Consider the following 26,487-nt stretch of genomic DNA (forward strand, 5'->3'; position numbering starts at 1 on the left):
CTCTCGCAGCAACACTCCAAACGCAGCCGTCTGTGTTGCTGTGACGACGGCACCTTACGCACTGGACGGTAATTTCCTAGTCCGGCTGCAGCTAGTCGCCGGGTGCGCGATGACACAGGATGTTGCAGGCAATCCATTGCTTGTTTGTTGACGGCAGGCGCAGAAGTGAAGTGGTTACAATGTGTTTGTTCTCCGTATGGCAGTTCTCCCTTGTGGCAATGCCGTGTGGCTAGGGCCTCCCGTCGGGTACACCGTTCGCCTAGCACAAGTCTTTCGAGTTGACGCCACTTCGGCGACTTGCGTGTCGATGGGGATGAAATGATGATGATAAGGACAACACAACACCCAGTCCCTGAGTGGAGAAAATCTCCGGAAATCGAACCCGGATCGTTAGGTATGACATTCCGTCGATCTGACCACTCACCTTACCAGGTGCGGACAGTTCTCCCTTGTGGTGGGCAGGCATAGTCGACGACGAGTATACCTGCCCTCACATACCCATTCAGTCCAACATAGGGCGACTCTCACATTCGAATGCCCAGGAAATCCGGATATTTCGCGATTCGATCAGCCAGCCAAATGGAAATCCACAGTAAGGCCCTTTATAACCTTGCCAAATGCTGATAACACTGGCTCGCCCCAGTACGCGGCATCTCCGTGTCCTTTACAATGATCACACAACATTTGACTCACTTTATAGACCATTCGAGGCCCGATAACAATACTGAACACTAATGCACTCTGGTGGACGTTATACCTGTCACAGAGAACTTAACTCCAATCGTTTGTGTACCCGCCGATAACGTGTACGTGTGCGAAGTTGCATCAATGTCCGACTTCTTCTGGGTGCTTCACTTTTTTTGTTGGTCAGAGACGTAAGCCGCCCAATAGAGATTACTTTTATTTATTTCCGCACTAGTGTCGGACGCGCATGCCCGTCATCAGCAGCATCTGCATTACGGAAGACATAATACGAGGTGCATTCAATTTCTAAGGCCAGCGATTTTTTTTCTCCTGACTGGAAAGAGATAGGAACATGCGCATTGTTTTAAAATGAGGCCGCGTTAATTGTCAATACGCCCCAGAGATGGCAGCACCGTACGGCAGATGGAATTTTACCGCCAGCGGCGAGAATGAGAACTGTTTTAAATACTTAAAATGGCCACTTTTTCCTTACTTGAACAGCGTGCAATCATTCATTTTCTGAATTTTCGTGGTGTGAAACCAATTGAAATTCATCGAAAGTTGAAGGAGACATGTGGTGATGGAGTTATGGAAGTGTCGAAAGTGCGTTCGTGGGTGCGACAGTTTAAGGAAGGCAGAACATCGTGTGACAACAAACCGAAACAACCTCGGGCTCGCACAAGCCGGTCTGACGACATGATCGAGAAAGTGGGGAGAATTGTTTTGGGGGATCACCGAATGACTGTTGAACAGATCGCCTCCAGAGTAGGCATTTCAGTGGGTTCTGTGCACACAATCCTGCATGACGACCTGAATACGCGAAAAGTGTCATCCAGGTGGCTGCCCGTGTGGCATGTTGCCAAGCAATGTTGACACGCAACGACAGCATGAATGGGACTTTCTTTTCGTCGGTTGTGACAATGGATGAGACGTGGATGCCATTTTTCAATCCAGAAACAAAGCGCCAGTCAGCTCAATGGAAGCACACAGATTCACCGCCACCAAAAAAATTTCGGGTAACCGCCAGTGCCGAAAAAATGACGGTGTCCATGTTCTGGGACAGCGAGGGCGTAATCCTTACCGATTGCGTTCCAAAGGGCACTACGGTAACAGGTGCATCCTACGAAAATGTTTTGAAGAACAAATTCCTTCCTGCACTGCAACAAAAACGCCCGGGAAGGGCTGCGCGTGTGCTGTTTCACCAAGACAACGCACCCGCACATCGAGCTAACGTTACGCAACAGTTTCTTCGTGATAACAACTTTGAAGTGTTTCCTCATGCTCCCTACTCACTTGACCTGGCTCCTAGTAACTTTTGGCTTTTTCCAACAATGAAAGACATTCTCCGTGGCCGCACATTCACCAGCCGTGCTGCTGTTGCCTCAGCGATTTTCCAGTGGTCAAAACAGACTCCTAAAGAAGCCTTCGCGGCTGCCATGGAATCATGGCGTCAGCGTTGTGAAAAATGTGTACATCTGCAGGGCGATTATGTTTTGAAGTAACGTCAGTTTCATCGATTTCAGGTGACTAGTTAATTAGGAAAAAAATCGGAGGCCTTAGAACTTGAATGCACCTCGTATCTGTAAAATACATGTATCCCTAGTGTACAGTGCTGGTCTGGTGTCACTGCGTTTTCAAATAATTGTGAGCTTGCAAAGCAATACATGAACAAGGTATTCTTCTGAAATCTGAAATTCAGGTTACGAATAATCTGGTAAATATTGGTACAGATTAGGGACAAACGGAGGACCGTACCAAATACCTAACACTGCTGTTGAGTGAAAAATATATGAGGCGAAAGTAGAGACTCACCGGAGAGAAACAAAAGACGACGTGCAGGTTCTGGCAGGTGCGCGTCAGGAAGAACTCCATCACCACCTCGTGGTTCAGTGTGCGCCGCGGGTTCTCGCGCTTCATGACGGGAGTCAGCTCCGAAATCACTTCCGCCTGTTCGTCACGCGTGAACAGGTTCGATATGACACCAGAGGATAGGATGTTGTTGAGATACTCCAGAAAGCCTTCTTCTTTGATGTCTAGGTCGGTGAAGATGAAAGTCGTACCTTTTCCCTGGACACCACATGTTCGGTAGAGAAGTTTCAGGTCTTCCAGGAAGTTCGCAACGTTGTACGACCTGCACAGACATTAACAATATCTTTAGAAATAAATATGCCGTAACTAACTCAAATTAATGTTGGTAGAAAGGTTAACTAAGTTTGGTCATTTTGTGAAGTCCCTAGTCACAAAAGTTTTTTCTGCCTTATTAATCTCCTGAAGTCATTAATTTCTTTAGTAAATTGTTCACATTGACTCAGTTGGTAGAAAGGTTTAGTAGAGCAGCATGTGCGTTGCAGTATAACACGTGACGCGTCGCTCTGGAGACAGCAGCCGTCAATGTGTAACGTAGGCCAGTGCAGCAACGCAGAGCGAAGGTAAATAGCGAAAACTTTGCCAAGCAAACCAGGTGCGCTGTTAACTGTAATTCTGTTAAGAAAAAAGAACCTGTCGCCACCTAGGAATTTGGGAAAGCATCTAGATAGACAAACTTCCGTTCAGTACGTTTTCTGATTTAGCTTGTTTTAAAAACTAGAAGCAAAAGAAAAAATATTACATTACAAAGGAAGCCGACCATGGACGAGTAAACGCTCTTCATAATAGTAATTGTACAGGGCGTTTCACAATTTATGTTACAAACTTCTAGGGGTTATAGAAGGTACTTAGTAGATCGAGATTTGCACAGGAACCCATGTCCGAAAACGTCATCTATCGACGCTACAGATCATCAAAGTTACAGGTGTCAACGTCTGTAAAGGTACGTACGGCCACCGGGTGATTCTGTGACCCAAAACAAGGAAAAAAGTCCAATAAACATGGTCTCTAAAATGCATACCTGAAGTACTGAACAAGTGCTCGTAGCTCTTAATGTATGCATTTTAGAGCCCATGTTTATCAGATATTTTTCATGTTTTGATCCATACTACCTACCAACTTTGAAAGTTGCATGCCTAACAATCTTACCAACAACAATGCCAGTAATGTGTTCTACTGCCAGAGGAATCAGAACGGTTTTCGCTTATAAATTTCGACCCGTTGTTTCCGGTACAGAGACCTGTACCTCATATTGATACATTTATCCCGCTCCATCATCCTAGAAAGTTTGTAACATAATCTTGGAATCATTCTGTATATACATTCATTTACAGGCGCCGGCGCCTATGAATTTGAACTTCTATAGCGTCGTTGGATGACTTTTTACACAAGACATCGGTTCCTATGTAAAACTTGATCTACAAAGTCCCCTCTAGAACCTCTAGAAGTGTGTAGTAACAGAAATTGTGAAACATCCAGTATATGATGATCTACTAAGTCACCTCTACAACCTCTAGAAGTGCGTAACACGAATTGCGAAATACGCTAGATATGATTCACTCAGCGTCTAGCCCGTAACCAATAAAAAAAAAAAAAATTAAAAAGGTATGGTCGCGGAAGTTGGACAGGATTGGACCCTGAAATAAATAGCGTTAATGTGATTCTAGATTTCATTTTTTTGTTTTAAATCTTAACATTATATACATCAACGACGTGAGGTCACACCATGCTAAGCATCATTTCCACAGTGCAATCTTCTGACGCATGAATTAAACAAAAAAGGTTCCATGAGGAGGCTGCGTTGAGTTTGCGCTGTAGTTCTTATGCGAAATAGTTTTTTCGAATTCGACTCCCAAGAGCTAAGCTTCCGGGTGAATGACGTCAGTTCAGCCTTATAGCCAAAGCCAATTGTGCAGGAACTGTTAAAGTGGCACGTAGTGTTCATCAGGTGAAAGATGGCCGCAGTGTGGCTTTCTGAATCCATGTTTACGTTTAAACTGATGTTGGTTACTTCGCAGTGGAGGGGTAGGAAGCGATCACAGAAAATGTTTTCATACACAGTTTCTAATATCTGCCAGGTTGTTAACCTCCATGACGATGAGTGAAATCCATGAGAGGATACTTCCCGAAAAAAATAGTGATAAGCTTTTGCTGCTGTTAAGCTATGTGACGAGAAAAGGAATACACAATGTTGTAAATACACTATGTGATCAAAAGTATCCGGACACCCCTAAAAACACACGTTTTTCATATTAGGTGCACTGTGCTGACATTTACTGCCAGGTACTCTATATCAGCGACCTCAGTAGTCATTAGACATCGTGAGAGAGCAGAATGGGGCGCTCCGTGGAACTGACGGACTTTGAATGTGGTCAGGTGATTGGGTGTCGCTTGTGTCATACGTCTGTACGCGAGGTTTCCACACTCCTATCCCTAAGTCCACAGTTCGTGATGTGATAGTGAAGTGGAACTGTGTAGGGACACGTGCAGCACAAAAGCATACAGGCCGACCTCGTGTGTTGACTGACAGAGACCACCGACTGTTGAAGGGGGTCGTAATGTGTAATAGGCAGACAGCTATTCAGACCATCACACAGGAATCACTACAAGTACTATGGCACTCAGGCGAGAGGGGATTTCATGGTCGCGTGGCTGCTAATAAGCCACACATCACGTCGGTAAATGCCAAACGACACCTTGCTTGGTGTAAGCAGCGTTAACATTGGACGATAGATCAGTGGAAAAACGTTGTGTGGAGTGACGAATCACGGTACACAACGTGGCGATCCGATGGCAGGGTGTGGGTATGGCAAATGCCCGGTGAACGTACTGCCAGCGTGTGTAGTGCCAACAGTAAAATTCGAAGGCGGTGGTGTTATGGTGTGGTCGGGTTTTTCGTGGAGGGGGCTTGCACCTCTCCTCAGTGCTGTACTCGGTGAAGAATGGGCTGCCATTCCCCAAGCAACCTTCCAGCACCTGACTGAACGTATGCTGGCGAGAGTGTAAGCTGTCATCAAGGCTGAGAGTGGGCCTACACCATATTGAATTCCAGCAATACCGATGAAGGGCGCCACGAACTTGTAAGTCATTTTCAGCTTGGTGTCCGGATACTTTTTATCATATAGTGTAAGTTCGATGACTAATGAACGACGCTTACCTCGATCTGCAATGAAGTCAAAAATAGAGGTTAATTCAGAACTGAGTAATCTAAAAGTTAGTTTCACTGCCACAGATGAAAATCGCCATAGAAAATAGTTACAGAAATATAGATATGCAAATGTAATGAAAAGCACAAAAGGAAAAGTAAACTTTTTATCCCTGTAGCAATCTTCGTTCTTCGTCCAGGGTGAGGGTAACATCATATGTCCCTTGCCTCGGTGACTCTGATTTTCGTGGAAAGAGACTTCAGCGCGGCGTTCCATTCAAACGACCGCAACATCGACACAAAAATCCCAATATTCTATTTTTACTCCGTAATTACGTGTCAGATCCAGAAAATCGTTATGCCAGTCAATTGCTATCTTACAGGTCTGCTATTTCAGCGCAAAAATTTCCGGAACATCATTCTAAAAAACTTTTGTGAACGCTGTATTTTTAGAATAAGTCATTCAAGCAACCATATATTTGTCTAAATCTGTTTTTTTTATCTCATCAGTATTAGCATAATTCTTGGAAAGCCTAGTGTTAGACGGAAAACCCGGTCCTAGGGAGCCCAGACGAAAGAAGCCATCGAAAACCTCGATCGAAGCGTGTATTTCGATAGACTTGCTTACACAAAAAACAATTGTAATCTGAAAACATGTAAGGCAAGCCAGTGGCATTTTTACTACCGTAGTGCTTATTTCATTGTTCTACATCAAAACTCCGCAAGCCGCCTGACAGTGCATGGTGGAGGGTACTTCTGGTACTCCTCCCTTCCCTGTTCTATTCGTGAATGGCGCGCGGGAAAAATGATTGTCGGTAAACCTCTGTATTAGCTCTAATTCTCGAATTTTCTCTTAGTGGTCAATTCACGAGACGCATGTGGTAGGAAGTAATATGTAGTCTGACTCTTCCCGGAAAGTACTCTCTCGACATTTCAATAGTAAACGTTTCCGTGCTGCACACCGTCCCTATTGTAACGTCTGCCACAGGAGTTTGTTGAGCACCTATGCAGCGCTCTCGCGCCAACTAAACGATCCCGTGACGCAAGACGCTGTTCTTCGTTAGATCTTCTCTGTCTCTTCTATCAGTCCTACCTGGCACGGGTCCCAGATTGACGTTCAATAATCAAGAACCGATTGAAGAAGTTCCTTGTAAGTCACTTCTTTAGTGGATACGTTACATTTCCTTAAGACAATTTCTATGAATCTCAGTCTAGCATCTGATTTTTCTACTACTTTTAATATGTGGCCATTAGACTTGCGATCGCTCCGGATAGGTTCTGCTATATGTTTTACGATTGTTAGTGTTTCCATCAATTTGTAATCAATACTGTAGCTGTACAGTAGTGGATTTGCTTTCCTATGTATTCGCAGTAAGTTACATTCATTTATGTTCATGGTCAACTTCCAGTGCCTGCACCATTTATCAATCCTCTGTAGGTAATTTTTCAAATCGACATTGTCTTCTGGCGTTGCTTCTTTCTTATAGATAACATCATCATCTGCGAACAGACTTAAAGAGCTTCCGGCGCTTTCTATAAGATCATTTATACAGGGTGTTACAAAAAGGTATGGCCAAACTTTCAGGAAACATTCCTCACACACAAATAAAGAAAAGATGTTATGTGGACATGTGTCCGGAAACGCTTAATTTCCATGTTAGAGCTTATTTTAGTTTCGTCAGTATGTTCTTCCACCTACGCTCAATGGAGCAGGTTATCATGATTTCATACGGGATACTCTACCTGTGCTGTTAGAACATGTGCCTTTACAAGTACAACACAACATGTGGTTCATGCACGATGAAGCTCCTGCACATTTCAGTCGAAGTGTTCGTACGCTTCTCAACAACAGATTCGGTGACCGATGGATTGGTAAAGGCGGACCAATACCATGGCCTCCACGCTCTCCTGACCTCAACCCTTTTGACTTTCATTTATGGGGGCATTTGAAAGCTCTTCTCTACGCAACCCCGGTACCAAATGTAGAGACTCTTCGTGCTCGTATTGTGGACGGCTGTGATACAATACGCCATTCTCCAGGGCTGCATCAGCGCATCAGGGATTCCATGCGACAGAGGGTGGATGCATATATCTTCGCAAACGGAGGACATTTTGAACATTTCCTGTAACAAAGTGTTTGAAGTCACGCTGGTACGTTGTGTTGCTGTGTGTTTCCATGATTAATGTGGTTTGAAGAGAAGTAAAAAATGAGCTCTAACATGGAAAGTAAGCGCTTCCGGACACATGTTCATATAACATATTTTCTTTCTTTGTGTGTGAGGAACGTTTCCTGAAAGTTTGGCCGTACCTTTTTGTAACACCCTGTATACATTGTCAACAGTAACGGTCCTATCACTTTTCTTGTGGTACTTCGGAAATTACCTTTACATCGCTCGATTTTGTTCCGTTAAGAGCGACGTGTTGAGTTCTGTGTGTAATAAAGTGTTGAATCCAATCGCAAATATGGTCCGATCCTGGGTAAAGTCGTATATTTTCAGTAAATGGCAGTGCGGGCAGTGTCAATTGCCACCCTGAAGTCGAGGAACACATCAACCTGAGCGCTGATGTTTACAGCACTGTGGATCTCATGGAGGAACACAGTGAGCTGAGTTTCACGAGATCTCTTTTTGGCGAATACATAATGACTTCTATTGAGGCGATCTTCGTTCTCGAAAAACATCGCAATACGTGTTCCATATTTCTACAACAGACTGACATCAACGGTATGGACATTTAATTACAGGGATCTGCCCTACGACCCTCCTTGGAAACGAGAATGACTTCCTCTTTTTTTTTCAGTCACTGTGTCCCTTCGTTGGTTCAGCTGCTAGAAGGGAAGCAAGTTCTTTTGCATAATCCCTGTAGAATCTTACAGGTATCTCATCTGTTCCAGATGCGTTTTCGCTAGAAAGCGATTCTAGTTGTTTTTCTACTCCGCGATCAGTTATCTCAATATCTACCATTTCGAAGATGGTACGATGATGAAAAGGAAGGACCGTATTGCGATCTCCCACGGTGAACCATGTCGGAAGACCAGATTCAGATCTTGACCTTCTCTCTGTTGTTTTTCTTTTCTGAGCCATTATGGTCACAGTGACTGAATAGACGATTTCGAAACGCTTACTGATATTACTTAAAACCGAAACGTCTTGGGGTTTCCAGACAGGTCGGTTGCGAAAACTTTACTTTCAAAGTCACTGAACATTTCTCTCATTGTTCTCCTTATTCTTATTTTCGCTTCGTCCAGCTTTTGTTTGTCGGCTAAGTTTTGACTTCTTTTGAATCTGTAATGAAGCTCTCTTTTTCACGTAACAACTTTCTAAACTTTCTAGAACAGCTATTAAACCACGATGGGTATTTCCCTTCCCATAAGGCCTTGCTCGGAACATACTTGTCTAAGGCATGTTGAACGATAATTTTGAATTTTGTTCCATTTGTTACGTTCAGTATGAGGGGGATTGTTAACGGCGCTGGTCGCAACTGCTGTAGAGATATGTTTCTCATTGTTTCGTGAACAAGTTATTTTGCTTTGGTTGTCAGTTGCCATCATTATATTTTTTTATTTTATTGTTTAAAAAGAAGATGTTCGTCCATTACGATGAGCGGCACTAAGAAGCTAAGTGGTGCACAAAATATAGAACGGACTATTGAGCGAAGAAAGGAAGAGGCCATTCATGTTAAAACGTTTAGCGAATGTTTCTCTAAGCTTGTAAATGCAAGCCGCCCGATCGGTATTTGCAACATTAACTGGAAAGACGAAATTTCAACACCGTTTAGAGAAAGCATTTATGAAAGTGAAATACACTCCTGGAAATGGAAAAAAGAACACATTGACACCGGTGTGTCAGACCCACCATAGTTGCTCCAGACACTGCGAGAGGGCTGTACAAGCAATGATCACACGCACGGCACAGCGGACACACCAGGAACCGCGGTGTTGGCCGTCGAATGGCGCTAGCTGCGCAGCATTTGTGCACCGCCGCCGTCAGTGTCAGCCAGTTTGCCGTGGCATACGGAGCTCCATCGCAGTCTTTAACACTGGTAGCATGCCGCGACAGCGTGGACGTGAACCGTATGTGCAGTTGACGGACTTTGAGCGAGGGCGTATAGTGGGCATGCGGGAGGCCGGGTGGACGTACCGCCGAATTGCTCAACACGTGGGGCGTGAGGTCTCCACAGTACATCGATGTTGTCGCCAGTGGTCGGCGGAAGGTGCACGTGACCGTCGACCTGGGACCGGACCGCAGCGACGCACGGATGCACGCCAAGACCGTAGGATCTTACGCAGTGCCGTAGGGGACCGCACCGCCACTTCCCAGCAAATTAGGGACACTGTTGCTCCTGGGGTATCGGCCAGGACCATTCGAAACCGTCTCCCTGAAGCTGGGCTAGGGTCCCGCACACCGTTAGGCCGTCTTCCGCTCACGCCCCAACATCGTGCAGCCCGGCTCCAGTGGTGTCGCAACAGGCGTGAATGGAGGGACGAATGGAGACATGTCGTCTTCAGCGATGAGAGTCGCTTCTGCCTTGGTGCCAATGATGGTCGTATGCGTGTTTGACGCCGTGCAGGTGAGCGCCACATTCAGGACTGCATACGACCGAAGCACACAGGGCCAACACCCTGCATCATGGTGTGGGGAGCGATCTCCTACACTGGCCGTACACCTCTGGTGATCATCGAGGGGACACTGAATAGTGCACGGTACATCCAAACCGTCATCGAACCCATCGTTCTACCATTCCTAGACCGGCAAGGGAACTTGCTGTTCCAGCAGGACAATGCACGTCTGCATGTATCCCGTGCCACCCAACGTGCTCTATAAAGTGTAAGTCAACTACCCTGGCCAGCAAGATCTCCGGATCTGTCCCCCATTGAGCGACTACATCCAGCATCTCTACAATCGTCTCCATGGGAGAATAGCAGCCTGCATTGCTGCGAAAGGTGGATATACACTGTACTAGTGCCGACATTGTGCATGCTCTGTTGCCTGTGTCTATGTGCCTGTGGTTCTGTCAGTGTGATCATGTGATGCATCTGACCCCAGGAATGTGTCAATAAAGTTTCCCCTTCCTGGGACAATGAATTCACGGTGTTCTTATTTCAATTTCCAGGAGTGTATGTGGCTTTAGTGGTGGCAGAGTTAGGAGTGGAAGCGACTTTAATTGTTGGCGTTGATACATTTACTTCGTTTCGTTCTCGGAATAAACCGCATCAGTCTGATATGTTTCGGTTTTATTCCAAGGTGAAAATTGATATTTCTGTCCTACCTACGTGCCCCATTCCCACCCGAAACACGACACAACGTGAGTCGAGCTTGATTCTTCCGTCGCCCCCATACAGTTTTCTTTTCACAGCAGGAAGATAGCTGCAAGCAGAAAAATAACTTTTAAGTGTAGGGTCCATTGCACGTTTCTTTTAGTTAGTCTCATTATTGCTTATATTTATGGCAATATGGAATTTTAATTTTGTGGGAGAAGAAAAAAATTATGAAAACTGATGAGCCGTGGTAAAAATTGCTGTTTTGAAAGGGGAAAGGTAGTCAGTTGACGTGCATTTAAGGGGCGCTATGAGCTCGCTCGGAGGTCAAACCCCACCAGCTCCTCTACAGCCACCACCACTGCCATCATATACACCTCCCCCTCAGCCGCTGCCACCACTATCACATGGTGTGCCGCATCACTCCCCCCTCAGGCCATCCCCCCACTCCTCACTCTCCCATCTCCCTCCCTATTTGTCGCCCCATCCCCGGCTCCTCCCTCCCGTGCCTCCTCCGATCCCTTCCCTCCCCTCCCTCCCCCTGCTCCTTCCGTTTCTGCGTCCCCCGCTAGGGTGGTTGCCCGGAGAGCTACAGCTCATGCTCGACTCTCCCCTTCGCCCTCGTCGACATCATCATCATCACCGTCGCCTTCGCCGTCACCCTCACCATCTCCGGCGCCGATTCTAGCACTGGGACCTGCCACTCCCCGCCACATTCCAGTCGTTCCCATCCCCCACACTTCCTCCGCCGCCGTCAAGCGCCCCAGTGGCACCCCTGCCTGCTCTACTCCCAAAAAGGCTCCGCCTCGTCTCCCCGCCTGTCCCCCCTCCTCATCCTCCTCCACCCCCTCCTACCGCTACCTCCTCTCCCGTCCTGATCCCTCCTTCCTTGAAGCCCGGAACCTCACCCTCTTCCTTCGCCAGAATTTTCCTGGTGCCCCCATCTCCCTCCTTACTCCTCGCCGTGATTCGGTGCTCATCTCCTCCCCCAGCCCTACCCTCCACACGGACCTCCTTTCCCGCATCCCTGTCACCCACTTTGGGCCTAATACCTGCCTCACCCCTGCTCCTTCCCCATCTCCCTCCCGCGAACCCCTACCCCCGCATCGGCCGCCGACTCTCACCGCCGTGATCACTCGGCTTAGTCCGGCGATCACGGAGGAGGAGGTGTTGGCAGAGCTCAAGGCGCATCCTCACCTGGAGGTGCGTGCAGTTTGCCTCATTCATGACTCCCCTGGCCCCACCTGCCTTATGCGGGTCTATTCCGAGCACGCCCCCTCCATTGACCGTCTCCTGAAGGAGGGTACCCTTCTCTTTCACCGCCGCTACCCAGTTGACCCTTCCCATTCCCCTCCTCAATCCCTCCGCTGCCAGAGGTGCTTGCGGTATAATGCGCACCCTACATCTGAGTGCCACAAGGCCCCCACCTGCCCGCACTGTAGGCAAGACCACTTTCTCACGCAGTGCCCCAATCTCCAGTCCCCCCCCCCCCCTCCTGTAATACCTGAAACCTCCCTCACCCCACTTACTCCCAGAAATGTAAAGCCCGACCCCCTCCTACCACTCCTGAGCTCACCATTCCTGTCCGCCCTTTGGACGCCCCCACCCCTCACGGCAATTCCCTTCGTCCACCACCTACCGCTGAAGACATCATCAGATTCCTCACCATCGTCCTTCAGAATGTTCATCCTTTTCAGCATCCCCACACCCTGCAACAGGTATCCCTCGCCGCCCATTCCGTTTTACACCTGAAAATGTACGCCACCTACTCCAACAACCAGGCCCATTTCACCTTCTCCCGCCTTGACACCCTTGTCTAAATCCCTATCATGGCGCGACAATACCGTATCCTTTTCAACAACATCCGCTCCCTTCCTGCCAACAAGAACCTCTTCCTGCACACTCTTGCCACCCACCGCATGGACGCCTTCCTCCCCAATGAAACCTTCCTCCAACCCCACCACACCGTCCACACTTCGCCATACCTCCTTCAACGTTCTGATAATCCCCTCCCAATTGAGCGTGGCGGAGTTGCCATTGGTCACCACCGCCAGATCCCTGTTCGGCTCCAACCTCTCCTTCCCGACCCCACCGAACACCTGATCCTTAGTCTCTTCTTCCCCGGCCTTACCATTACCTGCGCCACCATCTATGTCCGCCCTAACGCCCCTATTCCCTTCGACTTCCTCTCCCACGTTGACCGTACCTTCTCCTCCTACGTGATCGCAGACGACCTCAACATCCACAGTCGTTCCGCCGCCCAGCTACGGCGGTGGCATCGGTTCCTCTCCTCCCTTCAAGGCGACCTCATCCCCATCCCCCAGCACACCCGTCCCGAATCCAACTCCACTCCTGATGTTGTCCTTTCCTCCATCAACCTCCTTGGCTGCATAACAGTGGATGTCCTGGACCCTATTGGTAGCGACCATCTCCCTGTTCTCCTCACCGTTTCAGATGGTCGTCGCCCCCGCCCCAACTCTCATCATGACCCTCCCCCACGTATGTCCATAACTATTCCCGTGCCAACTGGAATGCCTACCGGGATACCCTCTCCAGCCAGGTCGATAGCCACCCCTTCACCTTCCGTCGCCCTGCCGATGTAACCCATGCCGCCACCTTTCTCCAGCAGACCTTGTCTGAGTCTGTGGAGGCCCATGTCCCTACTGTCGCTATCCACCCCCACCGTCCTACCTTACCCCCACAGGCCGTCCTCCTCCTCCGTGAATCCCACCATCTCTACCATGCCTTCCTCCACACGTGTGACCCGGACACACTACGACGCCACCGGCAATTCCAACGACATATTCGTAATTTGCTCACAGCCAAGAAACGCCGGGACTGGCGACAGACATGCACCCGTTTAAATGCTACCCTCCCTATCAACTCATCCAAGTTCTGGTCCGCCTTCCGCCGCCTTCCCGGAACTAAACCCTTCCCCTACTATCCTCTTCTCCATGATGATCACCCCTTCCCTGACACCCTTAGTAAGGCCAATCACTTCGCCTCCTACCTGTCTGATGTCTTTTCCATCCCCGATGATCCCCAGTTCGATTACTCCCTCTTCCAAGATGTCCGCGATCGAACTGACACCTCTGTCCCTCCCCTTGCACCTCATTTCCAGTACTTGGACAACATTACACACGGAACTCAATGCCCCAATCACTACACAGGATCTCATCGCTACACTCCACACGAAACGCAACACCGCTCCTGGTCACGATCGTGTCACCTATCGTCACCTTCGCAAAGCTCCTGCCTCTTTCCTCTCCACCTTGGCGAGGCTCTACAATGTAGTACTGTCCACCGGTTACTACCCTGACCTGTGGAAAACCTCCCGTATCCTGATGTTCCTTAAACCTGGCAAACCACCGTCTGCCGTCTCTTCCTACCATCCCATCAGCCTTACCTCGGTCTTCAGCAAGGTCCTGGAATCTATCCTCACCCGCCACATCCGCCAGCACCGCCTCCTTCCAGTTACCCAGTGTGGCTTTCGGCCATCCTTCTCTTCCGACGACCTTCTCCTTCACCTCACTCATCTCCTTTCTGAACAGCATAATTCCAGTCGCTCTGCAATCTTCCTCTCCCTGACCTCGAACGTGCTTATGACCGCGTATGGCATTCCGGTCTCCTCTTCAAGCTCCAAACCTTCGCCCTTCCCATTAATTACGTCCGTCTGATCGGCTCCTTTCTCTCCCGCCGTCCTTCCTACGTCACCATCCATAACAAAGATTCCTACACCTTTTTTCCCTCCGCCGGTGGGCCCCAAGGCTCCATCCTCTCCCCCCTTCTGTACCTTTTGTATGCAGCGGACATGCCACCGTCGTCACCCCCCGTCCACCTTCTCCAGTTTGCCGATGACACCGCCTTCCTTGCCCTTGCCCCCACCTTGCAGCGCTCCCATCACCTTCTCCAATCCCATCTTAACCGGTTCACCGCTTGGTGCAACCAGTGGTTGCTCAAGGTCAATCCCTCCAAAACCCAGGCGATCATTGTAGGCAAACCACCCCTTCCTTCCACCTCCTTGATTTCTATCTCACTGTCTATGGCTGTCCTATCGCCCTCACCCCCACCCTCAAGTACCTTGGCGTCACCCTCGACCGTCGCCTCTCCTGGACCCCCCATCTCCGGACAATCCAAGCCAAGGCACACTCTCGACTCTGGCTCCTCAACCTCCTTTCAGGCCGTACGTGGGGTCTGGACCCCTCCACCATCCTCCACACCTATAAATCCCTCATCCGCCCTATCCTCTGCTACGCCCATCTGGCCTGGATCTCCGCCCCCCTACCTTTTATAAATCCCTTCAAATCCTTGAACGCCATGCTCTCTGCCTCGCCTATCGCATTCGTCTCCCCTCCCCCACACGGATCCTGTACGATCTCATTCCTTTTCCCCTCCTCCTCCTTTTCCTTGAAAGGATACGGATTCTGTACACCTCCCGCAAACTCGACCCTCCTCACCCTCTTGTCTCGCCCATCCTCTCCCACCCCCGCCCGCTGCCGCGCCTGTATTCCCACGTCCCACCCGGTCTCCATCTCTCCACCCTCCTTACCCTCTCCCAAGGTGGCTTCCGGCAGCTCCCCCTCCCTGATGAAGTCCTCCTCCCCTCCATCTACCCCTCCTATCAACTTTGATCCTACCCGCCCCCACTTCCTGTGACCTCTCCTCTTGGCACCCTCCCTCACTTCTCTCTCCTTTTCCCCCGTCCCCTTCCTCCACCCCTCTTCCCCCGGGCTCCCCTTTTTTTCCTCCCCTCCCCCTGTCTCCCTTGCCCATGACATCTGCCCTCCCCTCTCCCTGTCCCACTCACCTTCCTCCTCCCCCTCCCTTGGCAGGTCCCCGAACTCGCACACACTCAGTGAACATTCGCGCGCCGGAGATCATCGCCATCAGTGTCTCGTGTGTGTGCCTTCGTTTTGTGTTCAGTGTCCTTTCGCCGTCACGCCACCACCGTTCACGTGTGCCGTCGCAGTCATCCGTGTTATGTGCGCTGTGTCACCAAGCGTTAGTGTTTTTCTCATCCAGCGTGAACGGCTTCATGTTTACTGTTTTTTTGTATCTACATTTTTTGCCCGCCGTTTTTATTGTATTGTCTGTGCCACCTATATGTCATGTTATTGTACCACTCAAGGCTGAAGATCAGGGTAATATGCTGCTGCCAGCCCACCTTGTATTGAGGTGATTAAAATTACAATAAAGAAAGAAAACTCGCTAGGAGGCGAGTCTCGTCAGTTGGTCAGCTGGGTTAGTGTGGGGCAGTCAGTATCTGTCGTCTAGAGTGCTAGTATGTGTTAGGCCACCGGTCTGCTCGAGTTTGTTCAGGCAATGGTCATTGGCGGTTGGATCGATCGGTTGGTCGGTCGTGCAGTGGGACACAAGAGGACTTGTCCGCCTTGAGCGTCGGCGCATGTGAGGTAGCGACGTGAGTCCAGTGGGCAGCGCCGTATAGCGAGGGGTAGTGGCTTCGCGGTCGACACGAGAGCAACAGGAGTCATCGGGCTGGCCGGCGCGAGCTGCGAAGCCGTGAGACGGGAGATAGGCGCGCCTTCCTGCGTCCGTTGAAGCGGCTGACAGCGGACGGTTCGGGAGAGCGTTGGGGTGCTGCGCCAGGTCTTCGCCAGAAATCGCAGTTTATTAGAAGTTAAGTGACTGGAGATATATTGTTTCATTTACTTGTTAAATTCTACTTGTTTTCTTGGTCAGTCTCTCGTCCCCAGCTTGCTCGTCTATCACTAGTCCGGATTTGTTAGGCAGTTAGTGTCTGTCTGTCGGTCGGTGTGCCGTACGTTAATAGCTGCCTCTGTCATGTTGTCGGATTCGGTGTTAACGACTCTATTGCTCGAAGTGTAACGGCCGAATTCCTGAAATATGTTTTTATCTTGCCTATCATCTTGAGACGCGGCATATGTGTAATGTAGAGCATGTTTATGTATTTTATGTAAGACTGAATTTCATGGATTTTTTATTTCAATGGTCATTTTAGTATATAAAGTTAGCACCCTTCCACCGTAAGAGTTTTTTTTAATATCAAGTTGCACCTTTGGTGGCAAGTTAATTTTTTTAATCTTAGTGTTTTGTACCATTTCCATCCCTCCTACGGGGTGCATAATTTATGTGCTTGTGTGAGTTGTTAAAATTTTTAGTTTAAAGTAATCTGGTGTGTCGCAGATTTGCTCCAGTGTAGTCTTTCAGAGGTTGTGGTGCGCGGTCGTGACTACGGCCGTGTCAAAAGGCAGCGGCAAGGTTCTCAGCCCGAAAGTTCATACTGTCAATATTTGTTCTTTCTGCCTCTGAATAAAATTGTAACTTGATATTTTGAGGGTGCTTTCTGATTATAATTTTAAATCTCCTTTTTCTTTTATTTTCTCTTTTTTTTTTAGAAATTTAATTTGTTTTCATCAGTTACACACTGGCAACTACTTCCACGCTCACATAGTGTCATTAAATGTTTTAATGTTCTTAATGAATCGCTGTAAAGCCTGCCCTTTGGGACTCATTGTATAATATCTCCGATGTCGTACATTTGGAGTAACACTAAGCTGGTCCTACACTCGTTCCCACGATTGGAAGTAGAAGCTGTACCTGGTGAGTGCGATCTGGAAAGTCTTATAGCCGGCGATGAAGGAGGCGAGCTTGGTGAGCGACTGCTTGCCGCTTCCACCCACGCCGACCAGCATGACGTTGCCGCGCGGGTGGCGGATGACGCGCGAAATCTTGACCAGGTGCAGCATGGCGTCCGGGAAGAAGACGAGGTCCATGCCGGCGCCCCGCACCATCTCGTTGAACTGCGAGAGGAACATGTCGAGGCGCTCCCGCAGCTCGCCGAACTCGGACACCGGCTCGTACACCTTGGGCAGCTCCATGTCTGCGTCCTCGCCCTCCTCCCCCGTCGGTTCCGGCGCGTCCCTGCACCACAAACTCAGTAAGTGCTGGCTGAGCCCAAAGCAAATAAGTCGACCATTTGGGTGACCAAAAGTCACAGGTGGTGCGAGAATCGTGTGTGTGTTTGCAGGTTACGGCAGCTCAACGCCGAGGTTATCAGTGCCGTGAGAACCGTATATATGTACACTTTGAGTTGCATTCTACTAATACTAGGGTTCGGTAGTTTTTGGTACAGTATATAAATTACGTAGTAAATAGTAGAATAACCGGTGGTATTGATAGCATTGGTATGGAAAGAGACATAAATGAATGCGTAAGAGAGAAACAACTTTTTTGCCTGTATTTTTGTTTTACACGTTATTAGAACTGCACATCGTTCAATGCTAGTCCATTGCGTATTTTATATCCTTACAGAATGTAAACTGCGTTTTATAACTAATAACAACTAGCTGACCGCGTAAATTCTGCGCTTTTACATAACCAAAGGAATTACGTTTGAAGCATAAAAAAGTTGTTTATGATTAACAAAGATATGTTTCAATTTGCACGACGAAGTATTGGAGCGATATTTGATATATTTTTTTTCGTTTTTACTGTTCCACCTTTTCTTTAGAAAACTTCAGTTTCTAGTGCCACATTATAAATCTGTAATGTTTCCATTATTTTTACTACAACATCCCTCTGTTTCATGATGCAAATCAAGATTTTCGACTAAAACGTAAATTAAAAACATTGATAATTTCAATTCTGCTGTAAATACCATTTATTACCAAGCAAAATGTAGGAGGATAACTATATAGAACAAAAATGTTTCGTAGGTTACGTGGCTGCTTATATGTCCGCACTCAGTTTTTAGATGGTTCGACGCTTCTGGTTTCTGTGGAAATGTAGTAAGACAGTGATTGAATACATAAAGACAGCTCTCGTTATGAGGTAACGCCCGACAGGTATGCCACACACCTAACATACAGGTAACACAGATAACATAAACTGACCAAAGCTACTAGGGAAAGTACTATAGTTACGCTCACTTCTGATAGTCTACCGTAGCCTGCCGTAACTCTGGAACTCTGTTCACTCGTCATGAACATTGTTTACCTTTTGGCATTTTTTACTGAATTAAAGTTTTCCTCTGGCAGTTCACATTGTAAGTAGGCTGTTTAGGTTTTTTTATTGGTAACGCCGCCGCCACGTAGCGCTCTGTATGAAAATCACTGGCTGTGCCGTGTGCAGTCTGTGGCTGGTTTGCATTGTTGTTTGCCATTGTAGTGTTGGGCAGCGGCAGCTGGATGCTATCAGCGCGTAGCGTTGCGCAGTTGGAGGTGAGCCGCCAGCAGTGGTGGATGTGGGGAGAGAGATGGCGGAGTTTAGAAATTTGTAAGAATGGATGTCATGAACTGATATATATATTATGACTATTAAGGTAAATACATTGGGTTTGTTCTCTATTAAAATCTTTCATTCGCTAACTATGCCTATCAGTAGTTAGTGCCTTCTGTAGTTTGAATCTTTTATTTAGCTGGCAGTAGTGGCGCTCGCTGTATTGCAGTAGTTTGAGTAACGAAGATTTTTGCGAGGTAAGCGATTTGTGAAAGGTATAGGTTAATGTTAGTCAGGGCCATTATTTTGTAGGGATTATTGAAAGTCAGATTGCGTAGCGCTAAAAATATTGTGTGTCAGTTTAGGCACAGTCATGTATAATTTTTCTAAGGGGACGTTTCAACACTTTGATGTACTGGTAATCGTGAAGTACAGCCGGTTAAGCTGTGCCCAGTGATATAGTATCTTCTCTAGTATTCAACAGTAAATCGGATTCCCCGTCCAGCCTGAGTATGGCTACCGAGGGTACGTAAGAGGTACCTGAACTCTGTACCACAGCCGCAGCGTGTTCGAGTGCAGGGCACCGCTGTGGGCATGTCGCATGGGCCCGTACTCTGTGGTCGCGGCCCCACAGTTCTCGCTGTTTTCTGAAGCCTTTCATACACGCCAACGATAGTAGAGTGATTGTCCTCGTTCGTGTTTACATTTTCCGATTCGGATCGCTCCCTGGACTTTGCACATGCTCACGACGGCTATCACTACGCACCGCACTTTGCTTGCAGCTAGCCGTTCACACTGCCGTCACCGTCTACAGGAACCGTCTGTCGGTTCCACCGATTTCTGCATCGCCGCTAATTCGAGTGATCGTGGGCTATATTCTACCTACGAGGAGTAGTAGAGGAAAAATCTTTGCTCCGAACAATGCTTGGAATTTACTATTGCTCGCGCAGCACAAAGCATTATTATTATTATTAGTGAGTAAGATATTGCATGTTGTATGTATTCGTTACTAAGTAATGAGCATTCTATGAGACTAGAAGTGTCGATTCGTTACGGCCTGAATTGTTTCGATACTTGCATTGACACAGAGCACTCGTTTTGTCACTCTTTGTGTTTGCTTTCTGTTGTGGTTGGCAGGAGAGCCAACACCGTGTTACTACAGGAGGCCGAAATGCACGCGTTTTAGCTCACACAGGCTGGCGTGAGGTCTGGAACAGGACAAGGAAATTAGAATTTAGAAACAACGCTCGTAGCTGGTGGAATACTTAACTTTAATCCATTAATGGTGAACGTCGGTTTTGACGGTACATGATTCTCAATATCAATAGTAACTGATAATGGCGCCTTGCTAGGTCGTAGTAAATGACGTAGCTGAAGGCTATGCTAAACTATCGTCTCAGCAAATGAGAACGTAAGTAGGCAGTGAACCATCGCTAGCAAAGTCGGCTGTGAAACTGGGGCGAGTGCTAGGAAGTCTCTCTAGACCTGCCGTGTGGCGGCTCTCGGTCTGCAATCACTGATAGTGGCGACACGCGGGTCCGACGTATACTACCCGACTGCGGCCGATTTAAAGGCTACCATCTAGCATGTGTGGTGTCTGGCAGTGACACCACACTTTCTCTGTTTGAAATTCGTGTCCGACTGGGATGGAGTCGACAGTACTCGTAATCTTTCAGTTCGTTGTTTCCACGCACTGTTGTTTCTGCCGTACAGAAAACAGACGACTTTTCGGTAGCTCATGGTGTTAAGCGGTGCTACGGCAGAGGTGTTATGAACATGGCTGCTCCTGTCCTGCTTAAGTATGTTGCCACGCCTTGTCACTGGAGACGCCTACGGACATGGATCAGAATTGTCGTGTTTGGCTGTAGAGGCAATGGCCTGGCGATTCAGTTTGGAATTATTTTGATACGACAATAAGTACAAGTCTCGTAGTTTTAAGCTGTTATAATTAATGCCGCCACAGCCATAGAAAAATCAGTGAAGGCAACAGTTTCCTTTCAAACAGTGTGTTCAAGAGCACGGCTATATCGACAACTAAATACGATGGTTGGAATTTTAATAGTGGCAACTATTTATTTACAGCTCGTACAAAATAGATCAGTGTTTCAAAGTTTTACTGGCCTTCAAAGTAGTCACCAGCATTGTGTATAACCCGTTGCCAGCGATGTGGAAGTCGTAGGATATTCTTGGCAGTGCCAGTTGTGTTGACAGTTCGAGCGGCGCGGTCTATTGACCGAGGAATTTGTAGCAGTTCTGAAGCGAATGCTGTGAAGTGTTTCCTTCAGTTTAGAAATCAAGTTAACCTCACGACGGCTAAGTCAGGGGAGTGGAGCAGGTGTTATAGCACTTAGCAGCCACGTCAGTCAATAAATCAATTACAGCTTGTATTGTACGTGCTTGAGCATTGTCCTGCAAAATGATGGTCAGGTCCTGTAGAAAGTGTCATCACTTCTGTCTCTAAGTTGGCCGTAGGTTGTGTTCCAAAAATGAACAGTATAGAGACAAAAGTGATGTCACTTTCTACAGGACCTGATCATAATTTTGCAGGAGAATGCTCAGGCACCTACAGTGCAAGCTGTTACTGATTTGTTTGGCTGATGGGGCTGCTAAGTGCTATACTACCTACTACACTCCCCTGACTAAGACCCTCATGAGTTTAACTCGATTTCTAAATTTAAGGAAACACTTGACGGCATTCGCTTCAGAACTGCTACAAATTCGCCAGGCAATAGACTGTGCAGCTAAAACTGTCAACTCAACTGGCACTGCTAAGAGTATCCTACGACTTCCACATCGCTGGCAGCGGGTTATACACACTGCTGCTGACTACTTTGAAGGCCAGTAAAACTTTGCAACACTTAACTGTTTTGTACGAGCTGTAAATAAATAGTTGCCACCATTAAAGTTCCAACCCTCATAGATTAGCAAAACAGGCATTATGTGCAATGGTTGTATCACTAATGGCATTAAATACAGAAGCAACGACTGACGAATACTTTTTAACGGGACGACAACTGCTCTTTTAAGAAATATGACTCTGTAAGTTCTGAATGTGTTAACATATATTGTTTCATGCAATGTTTGTTTACATTTTGCGCTAGACTGAAACTTGAATATTACACATATTTGTGCTGTTTCAACATATTCATTTGTTAGTAACAGCAATGTCGAATAATTGTTGCTTTTACGGATACGAATCGAAATACGTGAAAGGTGGGACAGTTACTTCTCATAGTTATGCATGAGCTGGGAGGCAATGTACGTTTCAAGACGAAAATTCTATTCAGCGCATCTGAATTCTCACTTCGTAGATGTCCCTACTCGATGCCTGCAACAAAGCTTTTAAACGCAGTGGCATGGAAGCAAAAAGAGCCTTGATATGTTCCTGAGGAAGTTTTCTCCACGTGGTTTGTATGCGGGAAAACAAAACATCAGAAGCAGTTGCTGGAGCACCGTGATGAACAAGTTCCTAATGATCTATTCTCCAGAGGTTCGTGACGAGTGACAGGTCGGTCGAATAACAGGCTACAAAAGCAGTGGTACTTGCCGTTCTTCAAAGAGAGCTTATACATATATCGTCACGTTGTATTGCACAAATAATGCCCGTGGAGTTATCTGAAACAGGGGCAGGAGCTTAGACCTCCACCGTAGCTGAGTGGAGCCGGCACGATAGCTCAGCGTGTTCGGTCAGAGGGATATCTGCCATCTGTAATAAAAAAAAACTGACTGAATGGATCAACGATGAACCTGAACAAGGGTCATTGGACATCCACTCCGAACGAATACAACGACCATTAACGAACAAAATAACATGCAACGCTAGAGTAGCAACAAGCCATCTCCGTACTTGCTGAGGTGCCATTTCCGACAAACCTACTTTCGAGAGGCCAAGCACTATTTTCCGTTTTAACTGACGTGATGGTATTTCTCTCTTTGATACCGGCGAGACATTCTGAAGCTCTTTTTCCTTGTTGCTTCCATAATGCTGGAAGGATAGTGGACAATAGTTGTAATATACGTTATTATGGAAAATAATAACTATTTATTTTATCTACAGTCAGGTGTGTTTAGGTCTTTCACTGTCTGTTGTGATCGTTTTCGAAGCTCTAGGGCTTTCTCTTCAGGTACATTGGCTAGTTCATCCATGTCGTTTATCGGGTTATTATAAACCAACACTTCTGATCTTGTTACTAAGCGACTGACAAGTTCAGTTAAAATTCTTTTGTTCAACTTACCAGTCACATACTAACTATGCACAAGGATGCTTGCTTATGATGCTTTTAGATTAACTTTGTAGTCACGTAGTAACCAGACTAGAACAAGCTGGCGTTAATAATCCGATGTACTTGGTGAAATATGCGCCATTGATTACCAAGTTAATTTGCCTAAGATGAAGCCTTAGAGCTTCGAAATTTTTCGTACATAGCAACAGGCATAGCTGACTGAACACAAAAATGGTTCAAATGGCTCTGAGCACTATGGGACTTAACACCTATGGTCATCAGTCCCCTAGAACTTAGAACTACTTAAACCTAACTAACCTAAGGACACCACACAACACCCAGTCATCACGAGGCAGAGAAAATCCCTGACCCCGCCGGGAATCGAACCCGGGAAACCGGGCGCGGGAAGCGAGAACGCTACCGCACGACCACGAGCTGTGGACACTGAGCACAGATTAAAAGACAATGAATAGTTTTCATTTTCCATAATAAGATACTGGAACTTGCTCTATTTTTACCATTCCGTTTGACAGTTGTTATGTGCGTGAATTTGGTACTGCATTGACCTTTGCGGTTAGAAAACACTGGGCGCTACTGGGCCTATGTATGCCCTCCTTCTAGTTCGGATTTGTTAGTGGCATTCTTTTTAGGTATTGCGATTATCACTAATTGTAGTGCTTATAAACATTAGCTTTAAGCGGTGAAAAGACATTTACTTTCTTTGTATTGTGTGAAACGGATTCGATTCAAGTTCATGTCTTCTTGCTGTAAGGAAATTAATGAGAACGTTTCATATTATTAAATTTGGGCGATGAAGAGATTACCTACGTACCTCATGAAATCGACGAAAACGTGCTCAGATTTAACCATTTCGCTATACGAAGGACCTAGCAACTCAGTAACCACTCGAACCAATTCATGGTCAAACCAGTCCTTGTCCGATTGTAGAGTAAACCTAAAACGGAAAAAAGATTAAAATGTTGTGTCAAATATACTGCAGACAGAATGCATTAATTTTATGTAGGCTCTTAATCCTGTAAGAGATACATAATAATGGAACAATAAGAGTTTCTTAACTCCACTCGCATAGCATACCGGTCAGAGAAGACGCGTGTGCACTCGTGCTTCCAGAGTACCATCAGTACTGACTCATTCTCGATGACAGTTGAAAGCGTACCCACCATTCCTTGCCATATGCGAGACAGATCCCGAAGACTGAACACGTAATGAAATTTCGCAGGCGTCGGTAGTAATTTCGCCTATAGGACAAAAAGATATTCGTATCTAAGTAATCAGTGGTGTACGAGAGTTACTGTTATATACATTGTCTACTAAGCAATATGGAATAGCAAATAATACGTTTAGAAAAACATTATAATGAAAATGCACTTCGCTGGAGCACATGATAACCACTAGGAGCGTTTACGAACTGCACTGTTGAGGAGATTCAATAGAAGTAGCTACCACGTCGGAGAGACAACGGCGCTGTTGCCACGGACTTAGGAATAGTTTGGCATGTCATGCAGCTGTAGTATAGTTACATCTTGTTCTGTGTAATTTATAAATTTTCATGTCTTAGTCAGTTGAAACAGTTTTCTTCTTTGATTGCGCTAATTGAACCATCTGTCATGCTCATTTTTAGACCCGTGGAGGCTGTCGCTATCCGCAGTTGTACCGCACATATTCTCTGCATCTAGTCTGACACAGATGGTGGCAACTTGATGTTTGCCAAAACAAACTGTATTTGAGGTTACATAACCTTGACGTAGACTGAATGCCTACTTACATCCTAGTATGATTTCAAAAATATTAACCAATTCTCTTTTTCAACATCAAAAGCAAACATTTTATTCCAATGTATAGAAATGTGGTGATTTACAGATTCAAGTAGGTTTCTTTTCACTGTTTGACTGACTATCGTATACAAGGTAGCAAAAGACAAACTGTCCATGTATTTAATTGCGGCCAGATCAAAACCATATAGACACCACACTCCAACCACTAAATCGATGAAACCATGGACATTTTATGGCTCATCATTTCACTGATTTACTGTGTGTTTCTGTACTTTGATAAAACCACCCGAAAGGGGATCAACTACTGTGGTCAACAACGTGTAGGTGAGTGGATTCTACATCTGCTAAGTCGTTGTAAAACTGCGGTTGGAAGAGGAAGAGAGCAAATTAGTACTTGCCAGTTCAATGTGGAGTTTTTCACAATCACTCCTCACTGTGGCGTACAGATACCAATTTTTCAGCAAATGTAACTTCTAAGTGAGTCAGAGATTAACTTGGATCCAAGAACAGTGTCAATGTACGCTTGAGAAATCGCCCCGAGCTGCAGCATTGGCACAAGCCTGGTGAAGTTACGTGAGGTGACTGATCTCTCTTCCACTAAGATTACGACGAAGACTAGTAGTGGTATCTCTTCATAAAGGGAATGTTTACGTCAGATGAAGTGAAGCTCCTGTAATGTAGACTGTGTGTAAACTGAATAGGGACGAGCGCTTGCGGGAGAAGTACACTGCGCAACAGAATTACAGGATAACTTTTTCGAAACTCTCAAATTGTCTTCTATTAAGACGCAGAAGTTTGAAATTTGGCTCAAAGGTGCCTACACTCTTCCTCTGCAGCAGAGCAAAAGCATGGCGCCACGCTTCGTCACTCTTGGGCTCGACGACGCATCAAACAGCTAAGTGTCGACATGTGCGAAAAGAAGGCCAGGGCTCAGAAGGTCATGCGACGTCTAAGGTGGGTTAATGATTTCACATTGGCAGCAAATTTCACTACAATTCTGCTCAACGCCAACGTGGTCCCGTAGCACGACGGGAAGGTCGTTACACTCTCTCTTACCCAAACTTCACCCCTTCCGTTGACGCCTCTGTGATGGAGCTGTGAGCGGCGATACCAAACGCTGAAATCACGCTCTTTTCTTATCGGTGACCGAGGAAAAGAATTCAGGCTCACCGCCACATAGACTCTACGTGAATACGCTTCATAGGTTGGAATAAAGGGCGTCAAGGAAACCATCCTTTTAGCTAGGGCGTTGTTTCCCGCGTATTTCGCAGTGGAAAACGCGTTCTCAGTGCCATGAGCAACAGCAAGACGTTCGTT

The 26,487-nt window shown here is 46.8% G+C and overlaps 1 protein-coding gene across 1 annotated transcript in view; it reads right to left on the minus strand.

Annotated features, from left to right (window-relative positions):
* The window catches only part of LOC126298335 (dynein axonemal heavy chain 5), a gene marked incomplete at its 5' end in the record, with an annotated part of 791,472 nt that overhangs the window by 243,554 nt on the left and 521,431 nt on the right, over positions 1 to 26,487 (minus strand). The window contains 4 exons of the mRNA XM_049989632.1: positions 2,497 to 2,815; positions 17,532 to 17,855; positions 24,207 to 24,329; positions 24,470 to 24,633. Of these exons, the coding sequence (XP_049845589.1) occupies positions 2,497 to 2,815; positions 17,532 to 17,855; positions 24,207 to 24,329; positions 24,470 to 24,633 (930 nt within the window). The remainder of the gene's footprint in view (positions 1 to 2,496; positions 2,816 to 17,531; positions 17,856 to 24,206; positions 24,330 to 24,469; positions 24,634 to 26,487) is intronic.

This window comes from Schistocerca gregaria, chromosome X (genome assembly GCF_023897955.1).
Source record: "Schistocerca gregaria isolate iqSchGreg1 chromosome X, iqSchGreg1.2, whole genome shotgun sequence".
Taxonomy (NCBI): Eukaryota; Metazoa; Arthropoda; class Insecta; order Orthoptera; family Acrididae; genus Schistocerca; species Schistocerca gregaria.